This window comes from Calliphora vicina, chromosome 5 (genome assembly GCF_958450345.1).
Source record: "Calliphora vicina chromosome 5, idCalVici1.1, whole genome shotgun sequence".
NCBI classification, from domain to species: domain Eukaryota; kingdom Metazoa; phylum Arthropoda; class Insecta; order Diptera; family Calliphoridae; genus Calliphora; species Calliphora vicina.
The window spans coordinates 45493105-45515679 of NC_088784.1; the positions used below are offsets into that span (position 1 = coordinate 45493105).

A 22575-nucleotide genomic window follows, 5' to 3' on the forward strand; every position below is an offset into this window, starting at 1 on the left:
TTTTGAATAAAATTGATTTGTCCGAACACTTATCGACCTTGGAAAAATCTGAACAATTTTTCAAAGTTTTTTTATTTTACAAGGATTCTTATTTTGCATTAAGAGTTGAAGAAATCAGAAACAAAAATAAATTTTCTTGAATCGACCTTCTGTACATACATGTGAGTTAATGACTTGAGATCTTGAAAGGAACCTTCTGGCATCATTGAAATTTGATTTCCATGTAAAGACAGTACTCGTAGATTATTTAGACCACTCAATGCATTTCGTTGCAAACATTGTAAATTGTTGTACGATATTATTCTAAAATTATAATTTAAAATCTTAATGTGAACAATATGTACCTTAGTTTTTGTATGACATGGTTTACTTACAATGTGGAAAGCTTTGTAAGGTTGGCAAAAGTGTAGTCCGAAAGCATGGTTATCTGGTTATTACTCAAATCTCTACAAAAACAAAAAAAAATCTTGATTAGGTTTCATTCGAAATGTAATGGACTATGTATACTTACAATCGTGCAAGGGATTTTAAATGACGTATACGATCCTGGTGTATCATTGTAATTTCATTTGACTCTAGATACAGCTCAGATGTTTCACTTGGTAACCCTCGAGGAATTTCTGTTAAGTTATTACGAGAGCATCGTACAACAGTTCCAGTACACGTACACATGGGTGGGCAATAGTCTTCTCCTAAGCACCCGTCGTTGTTATCGGATGTACATTTAAACTCATTGTGTGGTAAATCCTTTATTTGTACATCGCGCACTTTGGAAGGAGCAAAACAACGTGCGGCTCCACCATTCAACGCCTTCTTTCGCAGCCAATCGGAGAACCACGCCAAATGGCAGTTACAATTGAAAGGATTTGAAGCCAAATTGCTAAAATAAAATAATTGTTTAAAATGCATGACTGATGTTTTTGTGTTGATCTGAAAAGTTGAAACGATATGCTTGGTAATAGCCCATTCAGACCGAGACAAATTAAGTAATTTTAATCGAAACTAAGTAATTTCCCATCATTTTGGCAACAGAAAAATAATAAATTAAATACATATTTACAACAAAATTAAATCATGTAATTATAATATAAATTGTACCAAGAAATGAATAAATAAATAAATAATTAAAACCGTTAATTTGGGTTATTCGTTAGAGATATTAACTCAAATGCAAAAAACATCAGTATAAACTGTTTAGATTTCGGCTATAATTTCGTCCCAAAATTATCTTTGAATGTGCTATAACAAAATTTTTGCGACATTTGTGGAGATACATATAAAAATTAAAAATTTATGACCGATAAAGTCCAATTTCGGGAGGACAATTGTATGGGGGCTAGGTGAAATAATGGACCGTGATTCAGAAAGTGATTCTAAGTCGATCGGTATACTTTAGACCAATATTTTTGGGCGTTACAAACATCTGCACAAACGCATTATGGTGGTGTAGGGTATAATTAAAACATTTTAATTACTTACATACGTATACCAAAAATTTGATTGTTGATTGAAAATTGTTGTAATTTACATTCCAAAGTATTTTTAAATCAGTATAGCTTATAAGCTATTTGACTACATATCACAGTGATTCCATTTCTAAATCTCCATAGGGAGGAGAATCATATCAAAACAGACAGAAAACTGCTATTTGCAGATTTGACATCTTCGATTTTAATTAAATTTACCACACATATTACGGTTCCAAAGGGTTCCTCAAATCAATGACTTTTTAATCGGAAACCCTTTCCATTTCAAAAATATCGCGATTTGAAAATTGAAAAATTTGTTAAAATTTTCAAAAATTGTATAACATTGGAACTACTTAAAGTCCAACATAATTTTTGATTCCATTTTAAAGGCAAAGATATTGTCCATAAAATGGTGTGAATAATATCAAAGATCGCGGTGTTAAAATTTCAAATAGAACAAGGTATGAGGACACCTAAACTCTGTACTATATTCGAACAAAAAAATTTCGATGGAGACTCGATTAGTTCAGGAGTTATAAAGAAAAACGTAATTAAAAGTACGTATTTTCATACAAATTCATATAAAAATGCACAATATTTTTTAGTTGTATAGTTATAAAATAAGTTTTCTCAATAAGCTCATTAATGAAATTTTCAAGAGTAGTCCTTATATGGTAGCTATGGAAAATTATGGATCAAACGGTACTAAATTTGGTACTACGAGTTATGATTATATAAAACTTATTTGCGCTGAATTTTATTTTATGACTGACACAACAACAAATTGATTTCGTGAATTTTGTAGTTGCATTTTATTAATATTTTGACAGCAGACTTAGGTTTTTGTTTTCTTCCCTCTCAGTAACGTTTCTATGTATATTTTATTCTACGCATTATTAAATTTTTGTTTTGTTTGAATAAAACGAATAATTCGAATAAGAGATTTTAACTTGCTCGAATAATTCGATCACACATTTAAAATTAATCGAATTATTCGAATAATTTATTTTTTTTTAAAAAGTAAAGAATGAAGTTTTAATATAGGTTTTTAATATTTTATTGTTAAAGAAAAACAAAAAATAACGTTAAAGTTAACAATTCAAGTATTGTTATTGTTTAAAAACATTCGAAAACAAAGTCCATCATTCAATTTTCATCAGAAATATTCTGATATGATTCCGTCCCGAACAATCTACAAAACAATTGACTAGCAAACTCTTTAGTTTCCGTTTTGGAGCTGTGATAGGGTGCCTAATTTCCCGGACTTTTTCCTTTCCCGAGAGGAAATTAAAAAATCTTTTCAATCCTGGTTATTCCCGCGAATTTTTTAATAGCAAAAACCAGTAAATTTTTTTTTAGTAAATTGTCTTTTTCAATACTAAATTGAAATTTCTGAAATAAAATTGAAAAATTCTGAAATACAGTAGAAAATTCTGAAATATAATTAGACATTTCTGAAATTCAATTAGATATTTCTAAAATACAATTGAAAATAGTGTAGAACTTAAAAAATATATGGATATAATAGAATAATTCAATTAGCAACAAATTCCATGTTTTTCTTGCAATATTTTGTGTTTAATCCAAAATGTTCAATTTTTTATGACTCTGGCGTATAAAGATGTTGGTAATTATACTTTTGATTGCAAATAAAAGCCGTTTAGTAGTTTGAAAATTGTAACAACTCTTTATTTATTTAAAAATGTACAACAACAGAATTAAATAGTCACTCCATGTTTTTTTTATACACGTTTATAAATTCTCAGAAATACAGACACTTTATAATGTACACGAATTCACTTGAAAAATACTGCACACTTTAAGGCACTCAGTTGATGTATATTCGAAGAGCGTATCTGATAAACTCACACACGACTGCAACCTCTGCCACTATTTATAACACTGCATAACCATCTAGAAAGCTCTATTTATACAATGTTCTTTAACTGAATATTCGAGTTAGAATATACGGTCGCAGCAAACAGCGTTGCCAACTTACGATCAATGGTCAACTGAAAGCTTTTATTTAATAATGCCCACAGATATATTACAGTTTGCTATTACAGCACTGTTTTTTGAAAGCATTATGCTACTTTTAAATCAGCCCTTAAAATCGTTATATTTGAATTCAAGTACAATTTCGTAACAATATGATTCTTTAGCTTCATTCAAAAGCTTAATTTAAATTAAATTAATTTTGAAGTTAACTGATAACAAAATTTATTCAAATGATTACATTTTTTTTGATTCAAATCTACCACAAATTTAGTTGAAATGTTTTTTCTTCATTCAGTTTTATTTACAAAATTAATTGAAAAACATTTTTTAAGCCTTTTAGTAAAATGAATTAATTCAATATTATGGCCGAGATATAAACGAAAAACTGTAAAAACAAACTTTTCACGTTTTTCACATAGAGCTCTAACTGTTTTCTTTGTAGTTTCGTCAGTTTTTAATTCCCGGCGATCCCGACTAAAAATCCCGGGAATCGGGTAGTAAAAATTGGCAAAATTCCCGGGATACCCGTCAATTTTTATATCTGCTATAATCAATGAAATCTTCGACATTTTTTTTTGAGATTTTCAGATATGTACAAAATGAGAAAATATGCGCGAAATTGACTGCATTATTTGAAGAAAATTAAATGCTTTAATGTTCAGTCAATAAATCGAAATTTTTGCTGCCTTCATTGACCTCATCACTATGCGATTATTGACCTCACTATGCGATGTTGGAAATTATTTTGGGAAAATAAATACATCAATTTTGTTCGAAGTTGTCTCACATGTTGGTCCATAACTTTTTTCTATCAATATACTTTATAGGGTTTCAGATGAATATTTATCTGTGTTATACACGGGATGATGATGCACTTATGTTATTCACCACTAGTGATGGTGGAGGGCCTAAAAAACAGTCTCCACTTTTATAACCTATTTAAAAAACGAATACACATGTACATGTAAGTATGTATGTCCACAAACTGAATTCTTACATTAACTATAAATGGAATCTCAATTAAATTTGATACACCATGTTAGTGCGTCTCTGTGACCTCTTCTAATTGAGTTTATTGATTTAAGTGCCATTGGGGCTACGATACAATGTATGTTCTACAGTATACATACATACATACATTTGTATATAAGTATCTAGATATGTACATGCATACATATGTGTAAATATTTCTCACGTATAAAACTTTGATTTATTTTGTATGTTCGAGCACACGTTAGATGCTATTTTGCCCATCAAAATTTACTTTAAAAACAATCAAATGTGGCAATAAAACCTATTAACCTCAATTTAATACTGTTAAAGACTCTCACACAGTTCTAAATTATTTGTATGTAGCAAGTATACTGCAGTTCATGGACCTTGTTCCGCGTTCTGTAATGCTTTATCAACTAACTAAGCGGTTGCACTTGTCGCGTTCGTAAAAGTTAATGTATTAGAGTTTCGTGTTCAGTTCAGCGGGTTTTCAAGGCCTAAACCCGAATCCGGAAACTAGCAATTATTCATAGGTATTTACTTTTTAGACAAATTTACAATATATTTGTATGGAAAAACAGACCCACCATGGAAGAACAGGATTCAATTTCTCAAAAAGAAACATTTTAAAAAAGAATGAGTTCATTTAAAATACTGATCTTATTTCTGACAATGATTGTTAATTTCTTTAATTTTGAAGAAAAAATAATGCAACATTTTCGATAAAAGTATATAGTATTACTGAGTACCCAAATTACAATTTTCTAGTAGTATTGAATAAACAAAAGTAGTATTATTTATAGCACCGATACATATGTATGTATTTAGTATGTACATACAGCTGGGAAAAAAATAGCACCACCCCCAAAAAAAACCTCTTCATGTTTAATGGTTTTTGTAGTATATTTTGGATTGTATTCGAGTTTTGAGGACGTCTGACGTATAAGCGAGAACCTTTTCCAACAAATATGACAAATTTACTCTCATCTGTCCATAAAATATTATTCCACTTTTGGACTGGCCAATGTCGATGTTCCTTTGGGAACTTAATGCGCTTGGCGATATGTCTAGCATTTAAAAGATGGGCCATTCTTGGACTGATTTTATTTAGAATATTAGCTTTTTGTTAAACTTTATGAACGAAATAATAAAAATAAAAATCAAATCTTTTAAAGCTATTTTGCGAAACAAATCTGTTTTTATAAAAAATGTGTAAGTGGTGCTATTTTATTTTTCGTAATTTTTTTAGTAATTTTTACTTTAAATTGCTAAAAAAAATATTACAGTAATAATTCCAAGAGAAGTACTACATTTTTAATATAGGGAACATGCTAAGCTATTTATTAAATATCAACATTTGAAAAAATACCAACACTAATTATGTGTTTTTGGAAAAATAAATAAAGTGTCCTAGTGGTGCTATTTGTTTCCCAACTGTATTTGTATAGCCATTGATTTTGTTTCTTTAGTATTTTAATATTTAATAAATTTTCACAAAATCGAAACCGATCGGTTTTGAAATTCTTCGGTTTTTTGGAAATATATTTAATAAACCATATGCCAATTAAAATTCTAAAAAAGGGGAAACGAGTAATTAAAATCTATTTGTATGATTGTAATTACTACTTTCCACTGAAATGCTTACATTTTGAATTATTTGTGTACTCACCACTGAAAAGATGGGTCGTATATTGATTTTGTCATTCCGTTTGCAACACATCAAAAATAGTTGACATTTACAATTTTTTTTTGTAAAATTTATTGCAGATATATTGATATTACCTATGATACATAAATATCTATAGAATAGTGGTATCCATCTGATGAAAATATGTAAATGTTTTCATCAAAATACGAGATTGTTTGAGATTTAAATTGTTTGCATCAATTCAAAAATTTTACATTACAGTGGACGTCCAGTAGTACGAATTATATATTGTCAGGTCCGAAGAATTCGTATTATTGAACAATTAATTTTTCGTACTTAAACAGGCATGAAAGAACATATGTACTAATTATGTACATATAAATATAACAAAAAAAAAAACAATCTACATATTTATTTAAAAAATCCTTCATTAAACATTGACGTTTATTACTTTGTTCTCAACAGCCCATTTAATACTCTTTTAACAATCGTATTCCATAACGCTTTTTAAATTTTGTTAGCCAACCATCACTGGCAAAAAACTGACCATTGTAGAATTTTTTGTGCAGCTCCACAGCTTCGCATTTTAATTATTGTCCACCGACTGTGATATGGAATTTTCTTTGTGCTAAAAACAACTTGTAAAGTGCATCCTCCAGTAATTTTTAATTTATCTTGGAAAGAAATTTTTTTGACATTTTGACAGTTAAAAACACAAAACACTTTTAAAAATAAAAAAAACTTTACAATAACTTCGCTAAACGTGGATGACCGCGAAAGAATGAAGTAAAAACATAATAAAAACTTGATTCATACGTAAATAAAACTAAAATTCTTATAACAAACCACCATTCGTACTTTCGAAAAGAAAAAATGTCCATCTATTCGTACTATAGAGTAGTCAATGCAAATATTTTGCCATTCGTATTATTGGAAATTCGTAATAAAGAGCGTTCGTACTACTGGACGTTCACTGTATGTGTTTTTTTTTTAAAGAAGGATTTTATCGACAGAGAAGAAGAAAGTGCCACAATAATTTGATGTTTTTTAATCAAATGAGTATGAAATTTGAATTGCTCGTTTGAACATTAATTTAATTTAAATATCTAAAAGACTATCGATTTTTTCATTGAATATATATAAATTATAAAAGTAACCAACTGACCATCACTTGGTTTTCTTTGGTTAGAGAAAAAACTAGTGATAACGATTCAAAGTTTCGTAATTGCTACTTTTAAAAACGCAGGGTAATAAGAAAACCAAATACCTTGTGTGTATATCATGTCTTCGCACATACATATATTTTATATATCTATGTACTTACATACATAAGTATAAGCAAATACTTCCAATTGATGCTCATTTTTCAATTAACCATTTTTTAATGAATATGATGATTAACACGTACAACTTTTCTAATGCATAAGCAAACATATTATACAGCAAATTTTAAGGTTGTATGTTCATTAGTTCTGCCCTTATTTTGTTCTTTAGTCTCTAAAATTAAATGATGTAAAATTTACTATCGGAAATCGAATGAAAGTTGTGAAATTGTGTAGATTAACAATAGTTTTTTCCTATTTCTTTAAAAATTTAGCTATTTAAGATATAAAATTTTACTCGTATTTCTCTGCTCAAAATCAGTTTTTGCATAACTTTCGAATGCAAAACAGAGGGCAAACAATACAAATAATGCAGATTAGTTGAATTTATGGCATGGAAAAATGATAATAACTTGGTTATATTTCACTCGACATTCGTATTCCTTGTTAAAAATACCATATTCTCTGAAAGATACGATTTATTTCGAATGTTAAAAACAGGGTTTACAATTGCTACTATATTAGCCGTCAATTGCAGTAAATATACATTTTTATCAATCTGCATACTAACTTAAAAACATGTATTATATACCCAATTTTGCAACTTTCAATCGTTTATAGACACGCGTGTTCTAATTATCTGGTTAGCCTTAGCAAAACAAAACTATTTTTTAAGGGCGGGTCTAATGTTCATAAATACATACATACTAGGGTATTCAATCGATTAACCGTTAATCGGTTAACCGATTAATTTTGGACGGTTAACTGTTCGAATAATTTAAAATTGCCGATTTTCAAATAACAAATAAACCGATTAATTTGTGTCGATTAACCGAAATTCCTTTTTTTGCACTTTAACATATCTTTTTGTATTTATTTTTCCATTTCAATTCAAATTAAAATTATATTTTTTTTCAAGTGAGAATAACAACTGACATATTTAATTTACATGTATTTGAAACTTTGTATGCATTTACATGTTTATTTTTTATTTTTTTTATTTTATTTTTATTTTATTCAGTAATAAATAGTAATACATAGTAATACAATAAACCTAAGTATAAAAACAAGGTTTAAATATTCAATAAATTTCATTTCACAATACTTTCAAATGGGCAGAACTTAACGAAACTATCAAAAGTATTCAATATTTAAAACAATCCGATGATATAACGAAATATTTGATATGCTTAGAAAAAACTAAAAAGCTGAGATATTGGATATTCTTTATCATGCTTTCGATTTCTCCAACATCTACTATCATCGAGAGAGTTTTTTCCAAGTCAAGTTTTATTAAATCTAAAGAAAAAAATCGTTTAAGAGGAAAAAAATTATATTCTTTTTTTTAAAACATTATTTCAGAAGATCTCACCAAAATCCTAAAAAAAATTTAGTTTTTTGTATACAAAAAGGATCTCAAATACCTTATTTGCTATTATTTTTTGGTTGAATTGTTATGTTTTGTTTGTTTTTTATGTTTTTGTACACAAAATTCGTGATTGTATTTTCAATGTAAAATTAAAATAGACATTATTCGGTTAATCGAATAATTTTAAATTAACCGATTATTAACCGAATAAATCTAAACCCCGATTAATTATTTGCTCGGTTAACCGAATAAACTAGAAACCCGATTAATTGAATACCCTAATACATACGTACTAGGGTATTCATTCGACTAATGATCGTTCGATTAATCGAATAATTTCTTACGAATAATTATTCGAACAATTTAAAAATGGCTATTTTCGAATAACGAGTAATTCGAACAATTTTATGTAGAATAATCGAATAAAACGAATAAATGTTCATATATATTTAAATTTATTAAATTTCTTAAAATTTTTCATAATTCTAAATTTAAATAAGTAATAATGACTCACAAAAATTGTATTGTTTCTGAAAATCGACAAATAACTAAAGACAAAGGGACTTTCGATCACTGTAGATAAGTGTTCCGATAGCTCTTTCTATAAATATTACTGCAAGAAGTTACAATTCTAAAAACAAATCTTTCAAAATTTGTATCTTAGGACTTGAATCAATGAAAATAAATGGTACGGAATAAAATCTTTGTTATTTAGCTGGCGAAATATTAGAAGAATCGCAATTAATAATCAAAATATTAACTTACATTAAAGTGGAGTTGAATGTGATGGAAAATGTGATTTTTAAACGGTCACCGAAAGTGATATTGAGGATGACATTTATAATGATTACATTGAAATAGGTGAAGGCCATGATCTATAAGTGATGTTATTAATCAAAATATTTAATAAATCGAATAATAAAATCAAATATTGCAAATCTTTATTGTGTAATTCCCCAAGACCACTTTATTAAGCAAAGATTCGGCAACGTTGATAAAGCTTGATGTATAATCAGTGTTGCCATTTCATGTGTAATTACACATATTGTGTGTAATTTTAACTTGGATGTGTAGCCCATGTGTAATTGAGTGAATGTGTAATTCATGTGTAATTTTAAATTCCAATTATATCCAAAATATATTGTCAATGTATGTCTTTTATCTACATTTTGGATTTTAATTGAATGAATGAATTATGGATTGTTCAGATTTTAAAACCGACTGAAATAAATATGTACTTTATATGAGGGAAAGTAGCTACATATATCCTCTATTTTAGTTGATAAATAAAAAATCCAGTATCTCTAAATGTATTCATATTTATTATATTGTACTCGTTTGTTACTCAGTATAGTGGAATTATTGTATGAGGATATGACTCAAGTTTTAACAAAATTAACATTAAGGTTTGCAGAAAAATATGATAAGTAATTTGGAGATTGCTATGTTTGGTTTTCCAAGTGGACATTTCGCCGTTAGTGATAGTTTTGTTTGCGTAATATTGGTAATAGAAACTAAATTTTAGTTTATATTAAAGACTTTTAATTCCAACATGAAAAAATATAAAACAACAAATATTATTCAATAACTTATACATTTTTACAAGTTATTACAAATTTTTATTGGAAAAAACTTAATTTTCAATTATAATTTTAAATTGTTTATAGAATAAGGGTAAAGGTATTTACAGATAACGGTATAAACTATTATATCGGTAACGGTAATTGCAGTTATAGTAAGAGTGCTATATTCGGCTATGCCGAATCTTATATACCCTTCACCTTTGTTGTGGATGCATTACTATTTTTTATAATAATTAGTATATATGTATGTATATTGCCCACTTTCAGTACAGCATCCTAAATATATCAAGAACACTTTTAAAAATTGTAGAAGTTACAAACGAAACAAAACAAAAACAAAATACGCAAAGCAATGAAACCAACACACATCCAAACATACGTATTGTTGCTTTTTTGTCAAAACAAAAACAAAATACGCAAAGCAATGAAACCAACACACATGTCTTTTTTTGATGAAATTTTCAGAGGTTGTCTCAGATTTTTGCTCATATCTCCGTTATTTATGGACGGATTTTAAATAGCAAACTTCTCGAAAGCATGTCTGACAGAATTATTCAAGATTTGGATCCCGAATATATCTGGGGTCTTCACAAAATTGATTTCAACAGACAGACGGACATGGCTTAATCGACTCCGCTATATATAAGGATTCAGAATATCCACGAAGGTGAAGGATATAAAAACAAGAACGTAGGAATTTGTGTGAGAAAAATTTATTTACAAATTGTTACTAGTTATTTTTTATACCCGTAAGAACTGTTTTGTGTTTATGCTATTGTCTGTCTGGTGTCTGGTGTGTGTTTTAAATAACAAACAATAAAATTGACTTACGATTTACTATTTTGGAAGCTTTATTTCAAATTTATAACTACAAATTTTAAAAATATAAACGTTACAAGATTTTACTGGTAAAGTATTTACTGGGAAGGAAAATGATCAGAGCTATAATTTTTAAACAAATAGTAAAAAATATTTATCTTTGAAACGGAAAACAAAACTGATTTCAAAGCACTTAAATTAGGAATAAATTCAAATTTGAAAGCAAACGGAGTGCTATTTTTTAAATATTGTTAAATTTTAATAGAAATGTAACAATTTCCAATGGAACAATCTCCGAATGAACATTGATTAATATTTGTTAAAAGCGTATTTGGAATTGATATATTTGACCGATCTCAAGAATTCATTAAATTAGAAAAGTTCACTAAAAAACAGAGACCTTGCTTTAATATCCCTCATATATCCAATTCCTGGATAAATTAAAATCACCGCAAGTGAAAATTGTCCATTAACAATAAAGTGATCGTATTTGGTCCAAACATCCCAGAGTCCACTATGACAAACCTTTTATATTTATGACAATTTTAGACCATTTCTCCTATTGAAATCACGAACATTTATTTACATGTGTAATTTTTTCTCGTATGTGTAATTTAGGTATGAGACATGTGTAGTTTATAATTTTCTTGGTGGCAACACTGTGTATAATACAATTTGTTATATATAATTTAGAAAAAGTAAATAATTCATTTACTAAAGAATTAGTTACTCAATTTAAAACCCGAATTAATGAACGACATAAAAAAGTTCTTAATACGTTTATATTGTATTTGAATTCAGGATCATGTCCAACTAGCTAAAATTTTGTAAAGCATAGCTCCAAAACGGAAACTAAAGGGTTTGCTAGTCAATTGTTTTGTAGATTGTTCGGGAGTTTTTCTGATCAGAATATTTCTGTTGAAAATTTAATGATGGACTTTGTTTTCGAATGTTTTTTAACATTTCAATACTTGAATTGTTAACTTTAACGTTATTTTTTGTTTTTCTTTAACAATAAAATATTAAAAAACCGACATCAAAACTTCATTCTATACTTTTTTTTTAAAAAAATAAATTATTCGCATAATTCGATTAATTTTAAATGTGTGATCGAATTATTCGAACAAGTTAAAATCTCTTATTCGAATTATTCGTTTTATTCGAACAAGAGAAAAATCGATTAATTTGAAATTTGAAAAAATCGTACATACTTTTGTATGTTATTTGCATAAAATACTTACAGTGTTGTTAGCGACGTCAGAAACTCAAAAGATCCAGGCATTACACACGATATTTGATTGTCGTATAGGTTTCTGTAATTATAAATTAATAGTTATTATTATAATACAATAAATATTAAGGTTATTCATTTCGAAAAAAGGGAAAATTACACTCTGATTTCTTTACACTTTTACACAACTAAAACAAAATTCCACAAAAAAAATAAAATTTTTTTTGATTTCTTTTCTTGTGTTTGTTGTTTAAAAGTGTAAAAAAATCAGAGTGTAATTTTTCCTTTTTTTGAAATGAATACGCTCATTATATAAACAATTCAATTTTATTTTCCTCTCATCAAAACTAAGATTTTTAATAAAAAGGTTACAATAAATATATGAGAAAAAAAAAAGAAGAGGGAAATAAATATGTAACTTCTAAACCCTTACTTCGATTTGAATGAAATTTCTGGGCCTCATGAGCCCACCTGGAGCTGGGCCAAGGGTCCCCAAAATAGGACACCTCGGGTATGGTCAATTTTAAAAATGATACAATTTCTTCGTTTGTGCCCCTCGTCGTAGCTATCAATTATCTCTTATAGCTTAGGAGATATCCGCATTTGAAAATTAAATTTTCAACATTTTTACCCACCCTACTCCAGTTTTTTGATGACCGCGGTTCCAAATATTTTTTCCATTTTTCTTTTATAGGATTAACAACAGATGTATATATCAAATAAAAGAAGAATTGTTTAAAAACCATGACTGAGTCCAAAGTTACATGCGTTTGAATTTAAAAAAAATTAAAAAGGCGATTTTTCGCTATTTTTTTGAGAAAAAAGTACTTTTATTCTTTTTCAGTTATCTAAAAAATTTCTAAGAGTATGTATAATGAATTTATACTACTAAAGCTAAATTAAAGTCAAATATTTTAAATGAAAAAAAAAATTATAATTTTTGATACCCAGGGGACCAAGTCCATTCAAAAAACTCCTATTTTTTATGTAAAATTCAACTTTATGGCAAAAATTCTCAAATTGCATAGTCGATATCAAAATATAGTAACCCATTTTAGATGGCCCAATATGTTCTTAATTATTTTGTAAAGGGTTCCGATAACCCCGCCCCTGGTGTGGATATTATAACCAAAAAACCCCTTTGAGCATGTGAAATTTCATTCAAATCGAAGTAAGGGTTTAGAAGTTACAGATTTATTTCCCTTTTTTTCCTCATACCACTGTGCGTTGTCGATTCATAGATTCATTGGTTCTATGCAATCATTTAAATGAATACCGTGTACATATTTAAATTCTAGATATTTTCACATTCCCTTACACTAATTTTGATGTTATAAGATAAATTTTAAAAAATAAAATACTTTTGTGACCTTTAAAATAATTGTATTATTGGATATTATTTATCTATAGAAAAATGAAAATTTATCTTACATTTTACATATAATAACACTGCTAAATACAAATTAATTTTGTGATATACTGTATGTACATTAGGGTTGTATGAAGGAAAAATACGATGTGGATGTTCCCTACTATAATTAAAGTTGCTTCAGGAGAACATTTTTAAGGTTTTTATGATGTTTTTCATAGGAAAAGAAACATATGAAATATTGGTATCATGTCAAAGGTCATTGAAAGGCGACAACAATATTCGAATATTTGTGCCGTATTAATTTAAACTAATTACTTTAAATCATTTTATAACAAAATTTTAAAATACATACATACTTAACATTTTTGGAAAAAAAAATACAAAAGTTCGAATATTTTTGGACTTGAAAACGATAATTTCAGATACGGCCTTTCACATGATATCAATATTTTATATTTTCGAAAAACCTTAAAAAGGACCTATTTATCCTTGCATTCAGGTCACCAAATACTGACGCCAAGACAAACGTTTTAAGAAACGGTATCTTAGAATGAATTAAACTTTAATTTTAGTTGGAAACATCCATAACTTTTTTGTGGTCAACCTAATGTACACATAAATGGAATTATGATTCATTAAAAGAATGCTTACAAAATTTTAAGTTGATGTAAACCGAGAAACATCTTGTTTGAAATTTCTTTGATTTTATTCTCGGCCAACTGAAGATCTTGAATTCGGGAGGCTCCTTCAAAGGCATTTGTCTCTATAGCAATGATTTGATTCCGCTTTAAGTCTAACTTTATTAAATGCGGCAGACGTCCAAACAATCCATCAGATTTTATTCTCCCCAACTCGTTGTCATTTAGTAGTCTAAACAAGTATAACAATAATTTTTAACATCAAAGTGACAGTACTATTTAAGTAGTAGAACTTTCAAATGTGTAATTTTTGGTCCTAATTGTATAAATCCGGACATCCAGTTACTGTTTTATACATATGGAAAATAAAATATCAAAAATTTGTTATTCTTTTCATACAAATTTTATTGTTTTTAACAGACAAAGCCAACATCAACAAATTCTAGCGTTGATTTAATTTTTAATATTTTTGATATTTTATTTTCCATATAAACTATCACTTAGACAATTAGGCCCTTTGTTTTTCAACAACATACAATTCTGTAGTATGCAAAGGAATATCCCGAGGAATTTCTTTTAGGCCACGACCAGAGCAATCGACAACTGTGCCATCACATTGGCACATTGAAGGGCAGTCTGTTTCCATGCGACACTCTCCAGAAAGTTTTATTCTCATCTCATCCCAGGAACCTAATGGAACATTCATATAATGAAAGTTATAACTAGTAGACCTTTTTTTTACTTACACTTGAATTTTTCGTCCCGTAATGTTTCAATGCGTCGACGATGCATACGCTTAGGTGATTCACATCGAGCGCCACTCGTTTCAATGGGATTTTTGTGTAAATAGTCAGCTAACCATCGAAGATTGCAATCGCATACAAAAGGATTCTTTGCCAAGTGCCTGTGTGTAAAGTATAGTTATTTAGAGTGTTACTTTCTATAGGTTAAAAGACAAAAGAAAAAACCATCCAAAACTCTATTCGAATTCCTGAGTTTTTTAGGGTAATTTATTATTCAGATTATATATATATATATAGCCCTCTTACAAACATATTCCCGAAATAAACCTTTAAATGGCATAATTTGCCGTAATATTTATGTTCGCATCAATTTAAAATTTATAAAATATAAGTTTTTGTACATTAACATGTCCCAAAAAAAAAATTTTGTTCGGGCTCAAGCATAATTTGAAAGCTTATAGGGTAGAGTATTTTTGAGATTTTTTCGGAAGAGGTTTAGTGGTCGCTCAAGTCGAGTTTTTACCAAAAATCGGGTTTGTCGGCCTTTTTTTGAGTTTTCTTCATATCTTTGTCAAGACCCACGATTTTCATTACTTTTGAGGACAGGCACAGTTTAAAAGAGAAATGTCCATGCTTTATTTTTATGTTCAAACATTTTTAGTTTTTGCAATGAATTAGCTCATTAAGGTGCACTACATTACAATTTATCGTAATTTTTCCATAATTTTGTATGAAAATTAAAAAAGCTAACAATGCAGTTTGAAAGATCAATTATTTCTTAATAATTTAGGGACAACAATTTTCAGTTTTCTTTTAAAATGTACCAATATTTTTAAGATATTTGTGCTCGTTAAAGCGGTTTTCGGAAGTAGGATTTGTATGGGAGCTATGACTAATTATGGACCGATCGTTATACAATTTGGTGGCATGACTTTTGTATATTTACTAGGGTTTGGGGTTTCACGGATAAATTAATTTCCTGGGAAACGGGAAAGAAAAATTTCATTTCCCGGGAATCCCGGGAATGTTTTTTCAACTAGAAAAATAAGTAAAAAAAAATATTTTATAAAATTGTGTCATCTATCTTCTATATATATAAAAATGAAATGGTCCATGTATGTAATGTCATCACGTGAGAACGGCTGGAGCGATTTGGCTGATTTTGGCTGGATGGTTTGAAAAGAAACAAATTAAAAAATTACGGCTAAAACCGGCTTTTTTGAGTCCAGTCAACTGTAATAAAAAAGCCCCTAAAGTATGCATGCAGTACAAATTTAGATATTTTATTTGCAAATTAATAAGAACAGGCAGGTTTGGAGAAACTTGACGAACTAACATTAGTAAATGCTACCGGCGAAGCAGGGGTATTTTCAGCACTTAACTTTTAGGCCTAGTGTCACAATATTCCACATTGTACTCTTCCAAAATTTTAACATAATTAAACATAGCTTCCATGTAAACGTCACTTCCCAAAATTCCGAAAATAATAAATAACCTATAATAACTAAAAACAAGTAAGAAAATATGGTCGGCCAAGCTCGTCCATATAATATCCTACACTAAATAATTGAGCAAAAACATTTTTCTTTTAAAATTTCAATAATTTATATTCGTGAGTGATTTTCGGAAGTGGGCCAAATTTGGACCGATAACCATGAAATTAGGTCGTGTGATTTATGTCTATATGAAAGTTATTTATGTTGAATTTTGTGTGTATACCAGAGATGTGCATGAATACCATTCAAATGACATATTTATTATTTTGCAAAAATTAATGCTGAGTTATAACTATACATAAACTAAACGAATACTGTCATTGCATGATTCACTACAGCAAGTGTTTCTGTAAACTCTTACCATTCACAAAAGCAGCGAATCAATATAAGTGTTTTGAATATACGCAGAGTTTTTTGAGTAAATATACGCTTTCTTATATGATTATGTTTGAATTAATTTAAGACTGTATTTAAAAAGATTTTTCTTGCATATTTAAATTTTTTCAAAATTTTGTATTATTTTGCTGTTCATTGTATAAAAATAAGAGGAAATTTAGTTCTTGAACCACACGCAAAAATTTATTTAAAACAAATATATGCACTCAACTTATCATCGAGCTTTTATGAATCATTTGAATACTTTGCATACAAATCAAAACACAGTATGTATTCATTTTTGAATTGTTATAGCTAACGGCATTTAAAAAATTATTGAGTAAATGGCAATCAATTGCGAGAGCGCAAGCACTGCAAGCAATATTATTAGCACATGTTGATGATTGAAAACACTACAAAAGCAGTGATTTCATTCATATAGAAAAAAGCGAATCAACTCATGTACATCTCTGGTGTATACCAAAATTTTTAAGAGATTTATGCACGTTAAAGGGATTTTCGGAAGCGAGTCTATATGGGTGCTACGACTAATTATGGACCGATCGTAACAAATTTTGGTGGCATGAATTTCGTATATATAAAAATTAAACATTTATGAACGATGCTAAGGCTAGGGTTAGGTGAAATAATGGACCGATTTCAGCCAGTTTCAATAAGCTTGGTCCATGGGCCGAAAAAATTATATGTACCAAATTTGATCGAAATATCGACTCAAAAAGTGATTCTAAGTCGATCGGTATACATTAAGGTGGGTGTTAGTCCAATATTTTTGGGCGTTACAAACATCTGCACAAACCCATTATACCCTCCCCATTATGGTGGTGTAGCGTATAAAAAATGTTGATGTATCAATTATGTATGTAAGTTTTTTGGGGTCTTCGGACAGTTGATTTCGCATACAGACGGACATACAAATATCGACTCCGCTATATACAGTAATTTTGACTTACCTGCACAATCAACTTTGCACGATATTTTGAGCAGGTAAGTTAAAAATGCAGTTAACCTCAATGCACTTACCTGCTCATTGATGGTGGTAAGTGCATTTACAGTTTACTGCCCAAAAAAGCAGCTAACGGCAAATAATTTACACGAAGCTTTGTGAATTTTCCGTCTAAAAATAACGTCAAATTGATATTTTAGCTACTTTTAAAATTATTAAGAAGTGTACAACATATTTTTTCATTCAAAATCGTATTTTTCTTATTTGTTTTGATTTAATTTTGTATTAGGCAGCTAAATTATTTTTTTTTTCATGAAAACCAGTTATAGCTTTCAAAAGTATTATGCACTTATCTTAAATGTGCTGGTATGAACAATGCACTTAAATTAACGAATTTATATGGAGTTTGGTAAATAAATATACAAAACACAAGTTTTGTGCACTTATATGCAAAATGCTCTTAAGTGAAAGGCAGGTAAGTCAAAACTACTGTATAACGATCCAGAATTTATATACTTTATGCGGTCGTTAATGAAAAATGGGAAATTACAAAAGGAATGACAATCAAATGGAGCTGTATTAATAATAACAAAATCTTGTATTAGTTGTTATAGCTGCCCGAATGATTTCTCCAATGCATTTTACATGTGGAAAGATAAACGTTTAAATAAAATACTTACAGCGTCTGAATACTCTTCATAGCATCGAATGTTCCATTTGCCAAAGTCTGAATGTTGTTGTCATATAATGATAGCAAACTCAAGCTATGCAAGTCACGGAAAGCATCCTTACGTATACAGGAAATTTCATTGGCGTTGAGAAGCAGCAACTGAAGCGACGAAAGCCCTTTGAAGACTCCAGAGGGTAAATCCTTAATTTTGTTGCCATAAAGAACACTAAAAATAAAAACAAAATTAATGGGAAAAACGGGACTAACTAGTTTTTCGCGTTATTAATTATTCTTATGGATCTATACTATTAGTTGTTTCGTGGTATAACTTTCCGCTTCAAACAAATGTCATTAATTTATGTGGTTGTGGTGGTTATTTGCACGATTTTAAAAATCAACACACAGAAAAAATTACGAATAAAATATTTTCAAATATATGCATGTTTGAAATCAAATTTGTATTTTATTTGGTTTTATAAATATTTTAATTGGTTTAAAATTTTATGGTTAGCAATGCTAACAACTTTTTTAATAATCAAAAACGTCTATTTGTATTGTAAATATTTTAACATAATGTACTTAAAATCAAGTACGTTTTTATTTTGTGATACAGTTTTATAATATTAAACATAATAGACAACACTTGTACATAACAAAATATTTTCTTTACAAAAATATTGTTTGGTTTAAGGAACATTTTTATGGAATCAAAAATTTTTTTAAATGATTGAAAAAATTTATGTTTACTTTGAAACAAAAACAAATTTATAGTGAATTTTAACAAACAGCTGTAAAATAAAAATAAATTATATATTTTGAAAAAAAATATTTATGTACACAATTTTTAAGTTTTGGTCTAGGAGTTCAAGGACTCAATAACTCCTCACGTTTCAAGATTGGTAAGTATGTATGAATTTAAAATTCTTTATTATATAATTATTGTTATTGTAGCAGCAGTGATTGCTGAGTTGGCAGCCCTTGGACGAGTGAACTCGGGTTATTCCGGTGCGTAGAACCGGCTGTCGAGGGAATGTATTATGTTATTGTTATATAATATATAACTTGGATTCTCGTTTGCTGGAAAGTCCGTAAGTTTGGCAGAAACTAATTCATATTTTGTATGGCAGTATTTTTTATAGAAAATATTGTGTATAACAGTATTTTATATAGAAAATATTGTGTATAACAGAATTTTCTTTAGAAACTATTGTGTATAGTAGTTTTTTTCAATAGAAAATATTGCGTATAACAGTTTTTTTCTATAGAAAATTTTGTGTATAACAGCATTTTATATAGAAAATGTATAACAGTTTATTTCTATAGATACTGTTGTGTATAACAGTATTTTCTATAGAAACTGTTGTGTATAACAGTATTTTCTATAAAAAATATTGTGTATAACAGTATTTTCTATAGAAAATATTGTGTATAACAGTATTTTATATAGAAAATATTGTGTATAACAGTATTTTATATAGAAAATATTGTGTATAACAGTATTTTATATAGAAAATATTGTGTATAACAGCTTTTTATATAGAAAATATTGTGTATAACAGTATTTTATGTAGAAAATATTGTGTATAACTGTATTTTCTATAGAAAATATTGTGTATAACAGTATTTTCTATAGAAAATATTGTGTATAACAGTATTTTCTATAGAAAATATTGTGTATAACAGTATTTTCTATAGAAAATATTGTGTATAACAGTATTTTCTATAGAAAATATTGTGTATAACAGTATTTTCTATAGAAAATATTGTGTATAACAGTATTTTCTATAGAAAATATTGTGTATAACAGTATTTTCTATAGAAAATATTGTGTATAACAGTATTTTCTATAAAAAATATTGTGTATAACAGTATTTTTTATGGAAAATATTGTGTATAGCAGTATTTTCTATAGACAATATTGTGTATAACAGTATTTTCTATAGAAAATATTGTGTATAGCAGTATTTTCTATAGAAAATATTGTGTATACCAGTATTTTCTATAGAAAATATTGTGTATACCAGTATTTTCTATAGAAAATATTGTGTATAACATTATTTTCTATAGAAAATATTGTGTATAACAGTATTTTCTATAGAAAATATTGTGTACAACAGTATTTTCTATAGAAAATATTGTGTACAACAGTATTTTCTATAGAAAATATTGTGTACAACAGTATTTTCTATAGAAAATATTGTGTACAACAGTATTTTCTATAGAAAATATTGTGTACAACAGTATTTTCTATAGAAAATATTGTGTACAACAGTATTTTCTATAGAAAATATTGTGTACAACAGTATTTTCTATAGAAAATATTGTGTACAACAGTATTTTCTATAGAAAATATTGTGTGCAACAGTATTTTCTATAGAAAATATTGTGTACAACAGTATTTTCTATAGAAAATATTGTGTGCAACAGTATTTTCTATAGAAAATATTGTGTACAACAGTATTTTCTATAGAAAATATTGTGTACAACAGTATTTTCTATAGAAAATATTGTGTACAACAGTATTTTCTATAGAAAATATTGTGTACAACAGTATTTTCTATAGAAAATATTGTGTACAACAGTATTTTCTATAGAAAATATTGTGTACAACAGTATTTTCTATAGAAAATATTGTGTACAACAGTATTTTCTATAGAAAATATTGTGTACAACAGTATTTTCTATAGAAAATATTGTGTACAACAGTATTTTCTATAGAAAATATTGTGTACAACAGTATTTTCTATAGAAAATATTGTGTACAACAGTATTTTCTATAGAAAATATTGTGTACAACAGTATTTTCTATAGAAAATATTGTGTACAACAGTATTTTCTATAGAAAATATTGTGTACAACAGTATTTTCTATAGAAAATATTGTGTACAACAGTATTTTCTATAGAAAATATTGTGTATAACAGTATTTTCTATAGAAAATATTGTGTATAACAGTATTTTCTATAGAAAATATTGTGTATAACAGTATTTTCTATAGAAAATATTGTGTATAATTGTATTTTCTATAGAAAATATTGTGTATAACTGTATTTTCTATAGAAAATATTGTGTATAACTGTATTTTCTATAGAAAATATTGTGTATAACTGTATTTTCTATAGAAAATATTGTGTATAACTGTATTTTCTATAGAAAATATTGTGTATAACTGTATTTTCTATAGAAAATATTGCGTATAGCAGCAGTTTCTGTAGAATATTGTGTATAGCAGTAGTTTCTATAGAAAATAAATTAGTGATATTTATTTTATAGAATTTTTTATATTCTCATTTTTAATTATTTTTATATTTAATATAAATAAATATATACATAGTGTTTGCTTAACTGGAATGCAATAAAATATTTCCATTTTAATGCTTGCAGCTGAATTGGAAACATGATCTTCTCTCTAGACTTCCTACATATCATAATTTGAATTAGATAAATCGAAATAGTTTCACGTTAGTATATAGTATATCATATGCGTGGAACGTTTTTTGTTGCACGGTGACACTTTATCGATAAAAAAAGCGACATCATATTCAATGAGTTTCAACTTCAAAATGATTACTGGACATAAAGATCTCTATCGACGAACTGTGACCTTTAACACTATCTTGATCTCTTGTTACAAGTTTTTATAATACATACTTAATAACGAATTAAAACTTTTCAATTTTCAATCACTTCCTGTTAAATATTTGCCTAATATTTCAAAATGTGTTAAATTTAGATTCTGAAGTATTTTTCCTTATTATTTGTAATATGGGAAAAATAATGTATTCAATAAATTATTTTGAATTCATTACACTGTGCTAGTTTTTTTTACCATCTCAGTTTTTATTTAAATTCAAACCATGTCTTCAGCTCTTTAATGCGTATTTAA

At 27.8% G+C, this 22575-nt stretch overlaps 1 protein-coding gene across 1 annotated transcript in view; it reads right to left on the reverse strand.

Moving 5' to 3' along the window:
- sli (slit guidance ligand) overlaps window positions 1–22575 on the reverse strand; it is a 152293-nt gene that overhangs the window by 11995 nt on the left and 117723 nt on the right. Inside the window, 8 exon segments of the mRNA XM_065511091.1 lie at window positions 160–303; window positions 375–446; window positions 512–880; window positions 12443–12514; window positions 14456–14674; window positions 14979–15132; window positions 15189–15346; window positions 18701–18916. Of these exon segments, the coding sequence (XP_065367163.1) occupies window positions 160–303; window positions 375–446; window positions 512–880; window positions 12443–12514; window positions 14456–14674; window positions 14979–15132; window positions 15189–15346; window positions 18701–18916 (1404 nt within the window).